Source organism: Monopterus albus, unplaced genomic scaffold (genome assembly GCF_001952655.1).
Source record: "Monopterus albus unplaced genomic scaffold, M_albus_1.0 scaffold434.1, whole genome shotgun sequence".
Classification (NCBI taxonomy): Eukaryota; Metazoa; Chordata; class Actinopteri; order Synbranchiformes; family Synbranchidae; genus Monopterus; species Monopterus albus.
This window is the reverse complement of record NW_018128314.1, coordinates 158,840-166,374: the sequence shown is the minus strand read 5'-3', so window position 1 is coordinate 166,374 and position 7,535 is coordinate 158,840. Positions and strand designations below refer to the sequence as shown.

Here is a 7,535-nt window from a genome sequence, read left to right as displayed (position 1 = left end):
GGACAAATAAATGCAGCAATAGGCAAAAAGGCATGTGATCCAGGCCAGTTCTGCTACATCCATTTATCCACATTCATTATTCAAGAATACAAAACCACTCAGTCAAATCTGAGCTCATATAAAGATTCTCTCGCTCACCCACATAAAAGATTTATCCCCCCTTTCTTGAGAACAATGCTTGGAGGATGATACTCAATATGTATGCATTGATTGCCCTTAAATTCTTAAGCAGTGAGACTGAAGAACAAACAGGTAAAGAAAAAACGTTATAGAAATTCAGGAATGTGAAGATGTGTCTGCTCTACAGCCTACCAACTAGAGGACTAAACTGTAGATCAGAGACACAAAAAGCTACACTATGTGTTTCACCAATCAGCTTTTATACAGATGTAACCTATAGCAACCACAGTTTATAACCAACTTTGACATAAATGCTTTGTTTAACCCCCCGGTGTAGGACTATTTGTACAACCGAATGAGAAAGCTGAAAGAGGACACTCTTGTTATGCTGCACAAACTGTTAGTACAATCTTCTCTTTTAAAATGACACCCAGATACTTGATCAAGATGATTGATTGGTACAGGTGAATGTGCTGACTCTGGATTTTTCTTATCAAGTGTCTGAGATGCTGCTCTGCTGGTCAGATGTGGAAAATTTTGTGTTCTGAGTCTTTGCATCTGTTTCTATCTGATGAAAGATTAGCACAGGCTTCAACCCAAAGCAGTGTAATTGTGACCAAAGCCACAGTCAAAGGGTCACTGCCATCCAAAGTCCTGTCCTGCCATCTGGTAGAAGCGCTGGTTATGTGGTTTGTAGAAATCCCTCAGTCTCTGCATCACCTCCGGGTCAATGGAGGCATGCATCCTGCCTTTGGTTTTCCCCAGGCAGTGAGGTTTACTGCTGCCCTCCGGCTTCTTCAGGCAAGGGAATCCTTTCGTTTTGTTGAAGTAGAAGTGCTTGTCTGTGACGATCCTCTGGAGGCCCAGGAAGTCCTGGACTTTGCCCAGTTCTCCGGCCGGGTCGGAGATGAGCCTCTCTCCACTGACCAGATGGATCTGAGTCCTGGGGAACCAAGCCAGCCAGCGCTCCAGGTGCTGGGCATACAGGCCAATCCACAGTGGGCTCCACAGGGAGTCGATCTGACCTAGAGACAACAGAGATTTGCCAAGAGTCTTTATTCAAAGTCACCATATTGTCACCATCATCTCCAGTCTTCACCTTCATTTAAGCTGTTATCCTTTGGCCATTGGCCTGGTCCAGGTTTCACAGTCTGAAATATGTTTGTTTTAATATGAGTTAATATTCTGAATATTGTAACTCCAGTTATTATTCTTTGTCTTTCTTTGAATTATTGGACAATCATGCTCACCTGTTTTGAATCTGCTTGGAAATGAGCAGTTCCTGTTTGCAGTGTAGCCATGGATGTACAGACAACAACCACCGGTGTTGGGAGAGGGACTTTCAAAATGTAATAGCATACAGATTACTAGTTACCCTTTTAAAAATGTAATACCTAACATAACTATATTAATTACTTCATCACATAATGCAACTTATTACTTTTAATTACTTTTTGATAGTTTATTTCTAAAACATGTTTTAAACTGGGCAATAAAGCTGAAAAGTCCTAACAAAAATTTAAACCTCACAACCACACTTATTACTGTCAAACGTTTGTTAGACATGTAACCTACTGGATGAGCACCAACCAAACCTACTTCTGATCACTTGTCTCGTGCTGTATGGTTCCCCGGCTGCTGGCAGCCGGCAAGGCCGAGACAAGTGATACAGAGACAGCTCCTTGTAAGCTGTCCTACCCCTGATGATGTGACTTAAATTAGTCTCAGAGGTCTGACCTGCGTTGTCCAAAAGAAATATCCCAAAACAAGGCATTCAGCATCACGAAGAGGTGGAGCAACAGAATGAATGGTATTATAAGCTTTTTTACTCAAAAGAATATATTCAGATCTAACACCTTTGTAAAAACAAATATTTTGATTAGTAGCTGTAAATTAATTACTTTTTTTCAGTAACTGATTACAGTTACATTTATTTTGTAAATGGAAATTAAGTTGTGATGGACAAGATATAGCTGATGAAAGTGTAGGTCACACTGAATGTAAAAATGTGTGCGTCGTGCCTGTGTGTTTAGTTATGACACGTGCTACCTTAATTGTCTGCATGAGCCGCTGCTGCAGCTGCTGTCCGTGCTGTAACTAACTTCCTTTCGTCTGAACCTGTCTCTTTTATCTCACACGGTATCTTTATTTCATGTCTCTCCCTCTGGGCTACGCTTCAGCTTTAAGTTAATGATCAAATTTCATATGACTTCAGAATGCTCTCTCTCTAAAGTTTTTACAGAGTAGATCCCACACCTTATGAGTCATGTCTGAGTCTGAACAAAGTATCATTGATGATGAATAATATATTAACTGTGGCAGTAAGAATAATTCAGAACAGGATGGTTTTAGCTTGCTATTTACATTTATTTTAGCATGTATCAGAGCTCCAACAACACAAATAAAGCTGGCATTGTTTGCAGTCACTTCCCATGCATCTTTATTCTCAAAACTGTCAATAAACTACACTCATCATTTCTCTGTCTCATCTACCAGCGGCAGAATTTCTATCCTGGTCCAGTTTGTTTTCTTTTCACACATATGTGTCATTAAGAATTATATATATGCAGTATAAAGTGTCTAAAATTAGGTATGTTTTTGTAGAAACACATATCACTAACAGTGACATTAGCATGTCGCATGTCTCTTTAAAACATGGGGTAGCTAAAGGGTAAAGCATCTGGAGAATCTGAATCATACAGCACCTGTGCTGCGGTTTTTGAAGGCTAGGTTCTCAAATGGAGGGATGTCTGGGGTCTTGGAGATGATCTGTGTGTAGTCAGATATAGCTCGGGTCACCGGGTCACGGACGACCACAATCAGCTTCACATCCTGTGACATAGCATGAACCCGTGCTGGCGTTTCTACGGTAACAAAGTAGCGAGGTGTCTTCTCCATAACAATCTGGCCATCCAGGGCTTTGGGCATCATGCTTCTGGAAGTACAGAAAAAAAGTGTGTTTATTTATAGAAAAAAAAATACAGGCAAAATATTGTCTTTGGACTGAAGGAGGAAGTCTGAGCACCCGGAGGAATCCCACACAGACATATGGCAAACATGCCCCAGTTGGCTGTGAGATTCAAACTCAGAACCGTCTTTCTGCGAGGCAACAGTACTAACCACTGCTCCAATATGCCACCCCCAAGTGTGTCACTGCTGTTGATTACATCTGGGCCTGTGTTTATCAGCGTCTGGAGGATGATCTGAGCTTCACTCAGTCACTTGTCTTTGAACATCAGGTTGACCCATCACTAAACTGTATGACTATAAAATGAACAACTTATCATTGTGTAACTGATCAAAACACACAACTCAAAAACCTGTGTGAGCACCAGATGTGCATCGGTGCGTGATCCTAGTACTGTGAGGCAGACCAATAGGCTGATAGGTCAAGCTACTTCTAAATTGTGTCAGAGGTCCATACAACCTTTAATGTGATTAAGCCAGTTTAAATGGATGGTCCATGATACTTGCACTTCTCCTGCAGTCTCTGTTTTGAAAGCAGTGTACATCCTGACACACAGTAACTTTATTATTTATCTTGTTTGACACAGCACATGAGCCGACATACATGACCATTCTAATTAGTTAGCTAAATAATTATACCATAGGCTACTGTATTATCAGGATAAATAACCTTTATTTGGCCAAGTATGTTACACACAAGGAAATTATTTCCAGTTAAGAACTGATGGCAGCCATCTGTGGCACCAACTCACACCGATGGCTCTAACCATCAAGGGGCAACTTGGGGGTTCAGTGTCTTGCCCAAAGACACTTCAACACATGGACTGCAGGCACCGAGATTCAAACCTCCGACCTTCTGGTTGGGAGATGACTGCTCTACCCACTGAACCACAGTTATTTTATGTGTGTGAGTCATAATGCTCAAACAGAAGTGATTCAGTGTTTCCTAAAGGCTCATTTCAGCTGCAGTTGACAACAGGTTTGTGCAAAACCAAACCAATTGTTAAACTTAAAAGTATAAAGTATTACTCTTATTATTTAAACTCCAGTGTGCATGGGACAACTATACTATTATGTATAGAAAGGTATATTTAGTTTTTAGTGTGTCATAGTGTGTACTAAGGTTAATGTAGGCAACTATAAACTGATGTCAAAATGAAAACATGCGGTTTTATTTTATACAAATTTCTCCCTAATTCAGCATAAAATATATTTTTGACTAGTATGGAAGATGATAACACAGTATAGAAAAAACAATGTTAAAGGAATAGTTCAACATTTTGGGAAATACAATACACTTCTTATTGAGCATTACATGAGCAGATCAACAACAATGAAGCGAGGTTACCCTGTGTAATGCCACATCACTTCACACACACACCCTCTCATACAAACCTAATAAGTCACTTTGACACGTATCGTCTTCTGATGGACTGACCAGTGACACTGTGTATACAGTAGCTCTCCAGTGATCCAGACACATGGGCAGGTGACAGCTGTGCTACATAAACGCTGGAGCCCTTTCATGAATGCATCTCTCACTCTGCTCACCTCCACCTCCACACCAGAAGACCAGCTGCTCACCTCCACCTCCACACCAGAAGACCAGCAGATGGGACTCATTTAGCGATAAATGACTCCAGAGGCCCCACGAGACCTGCTGGAGGACTTAGGGACATCTGCCGACACACCTGCCACACACCTGACTGACTTGAACACAAACCGCCTCAGTGGTATGGTCATACACAGCTCTGAATCAGCATCTCTGCTTGTTTAAATGGAGCTTAAAGGACTATACCAATGTTTTATCTCTTTAATTTTTGCTAAATGTGTCAAAGCTAGTCACAAATGTTGTCTGTTGTGTGGCACTGGGCAGATAGGGTTGTGGCTTTATTGAAACAGTTGTTTTGGCTAGAAACAAGGCTGACAAGAGTGAAACAAAACACTAAGATAGCGAGCTGCAAAACCAAAACAACCAGCTGAAAAACATTAAAACGCTTGGCAGGGCTATTAAGTTACTGCTGTCATCTTACCAAAGGTTTCATAGTGCAAAAAAATGTATTTATTTTTTTGCTTTTTGAATTTCTTGTCCCTTTTTCATAATGAAAAAAAAAACACATGAGCAAATACTGAGATTGCCTTGTTTTTATGTAGTCCCATATTTAAGGGATGTATCACAGAACAGAGACTCTGTAGAAAATGTCCCCAAAGAGTTATAAGAATGATGAACAGAGACTGGGTGGGACACAAAACTGATACAGTAAGGACAGGATGCCCCGACTGTCCTCTGGTATTGGCTAAAGTTTCTGATGCACCTGCAACCCAACCTCCTGTCAATACTTCCACCCTACTTATATTAAGCTGTCAAACACACACACACACTCACAAAGAAAGCGATTTCATTTGACCTGATTAGCGCACCACTTAGCTTGAAGACTTCCCTCTTAACTCCAATACCGGGAGCTAGAGGAGCCACACAGTCTGTTCTATACAAGCTGCAAGACACCAACGTACACGCATTATGTACTCATTAGTCAAACATTTGATGTCATGCCTTTTTCACATTATATAACACATTTTTAAAAAGATGCAAAATGATTTTTTAATTACATGCTCACACACCACAGTAACACTACATAGACATTTTTATCAGACCCTTTAAAAATGTGTGTCCTCATCCAACTGTGCAGCTGTCTCAGAGCATTGTCTTAAATGAAAGGGGTGGGTGACTGATGAAGGAACGTTGGGAGTGAATACAAATGCGTCTCCATTAGCGGTCCGTGAATAGCCTCGGAGCCAAGAGCCCCATACCATTACCTAAGCACAAAGAGCTAATTACTGCCCCTAAGAGCACTATGGGAAAAACATGCATTATAAATATGCTTCTGCTATGAGATTAGAACAGATGCAGTAATTGACAGACAAAATAGCTGTTAGTTTTTCTACTAACCAAATATGCCCTTATCCTAGTTTGTTATCTCAGGCCAACATTTATAACTTCACTTTAGCTTCATCCCTGAATCAATGCAGCTTGCAGTTTTAATTCTGCATCTTTTTTCTCAGATTCTGAATTCATGTCACTGGTTGAGTTCAACCTCAGCGAGTCAAAGGATAGTAGCAGCAGTGTAATATTTTGGTGTTCATTCTTGTTACTGTTGAACACAGCAACCTTTATTTGTATTTTGTCATGATCTGGGTAAATATAGATTTACATTTTTATCCACATACCTACACACATACATATTGTGTGACATGAGAAATTGTTTTGTCAGTGTATGTATATTTTTGTTTAGACAAACTTGCAGTAGTTAACATTCTGTTACTCCTGGTAGCCTATTCATGGTTGGATTTTATTTTTTATTAAATAAAAATATAAATATGTCTAACAAGTGAAGGGACATTTCCTTTGTGTGAATGAGTTTAGTCAGTTCATGTATGCAGATTTTATGTGTACACAGAAGTAACTTCCATTGGATGATAGGTGATTTTAAAATGTCATACATAGAAGCTCTTATATTAACTGTTCCAAAAAACAAGCCATGATTTACAATCTCCTTTGTTAATGCTTGGTAATGTTGAGGCAACTAAAACTAATCTAAGTATATAGGGTCAGGAAAAGATTAAGGTCATAGCTAAAAAACAACAGTTCAGCACTTGATATTAGGAAAACATGAACTGCAATTTCCTGAAATTAACAGGACTTGCTTTGTTAACCCAACTGTGCAGCATAATTGCCTTCCAAATATGTTTTATAATGGTAAGCAAATGTCAAGCTAATTCCACTTTTGGTATTTGAGAAGACATTCAATTACTTTCACAGGCACATTTCAAGAAATCTGAAATGTACAACAGACCAGTGTTGTCAGCATCAGTGAGGACAGGTATAAAGTTCCTGGCCACCTCTACCACATAAGGTTTAAGTAATTATTAGACATGTTCACCAGTAGGATGCCAGTGAGGGATCTTCTCTTTGTTGCTGCACCAGTGACTCCTACTGGTTGGTCTTGGTGCCACGACAGGGGAGGAAAATGAGGAAAGAAGGGGCAAGACTACCTCCAGTGCCTTGATCACTGGCAGGTGAATAGAAGCAGCTGGCAACACCATGTGTGACTGAGGAAGTCCCTCAAAATTAATAAATAAAATGGCTGAATTAATTGGCAGTTTAAACCCGTTTTAGCAACAACTTTACACTGCTCATTTACTACTGACTGTGAGATCACATATCCACTATGATGATTACAAGGATAAATCCACCCACTCATAATAAGCCTCTGTTTGCCTTTGAGGAACCTCTCTTTTGTCATCCATTTCCCAATATTTCAGCAGGCCTCCCTGGTGAATTCCTTCAAACCAGACAAGGCCGCTGGCTATTGATCCTATGGGGCTTAGGCTAAACACACGTAGGCAGGTGTGGATGCTGTACAACTGGGGACAGCAAGGAATGTGCA

At 40.2% G+C, this 7,535-nt stretch overlaps 1 protein-coding gene across 1 annotated transcript in view; it reads right to left on the bottom strand.

The window, feature by feature from the left end:
- Positions 1-537: 537 nt before the first annotated feature.
- hs3st3l (heparan sulfate (glucosamine) 3-O-sulfotransferase 3-like) overlaps positions 538-7,535 on the bottom strand; it is a 13,952-nt gene continuing 6,954 nt past the window's right edge. Inside the window, exons 2-3 of the mRNA XM_020587017.1 lie at positions 2,826-3,055; positions 538-1,145 (exon numbers count right to left, since the gene is read on the bottom strand). Of these exons, the coding sequence (XP_020442673.1) occupies positions 757-1,145; positions 2,826-3,055 (619 nt within the window). The 3' untranslated portion in view covers positions 538-756. The remainder of the gene's footprint in view (positions 1,146-2,825; positions 3,056-7,535) is intronic.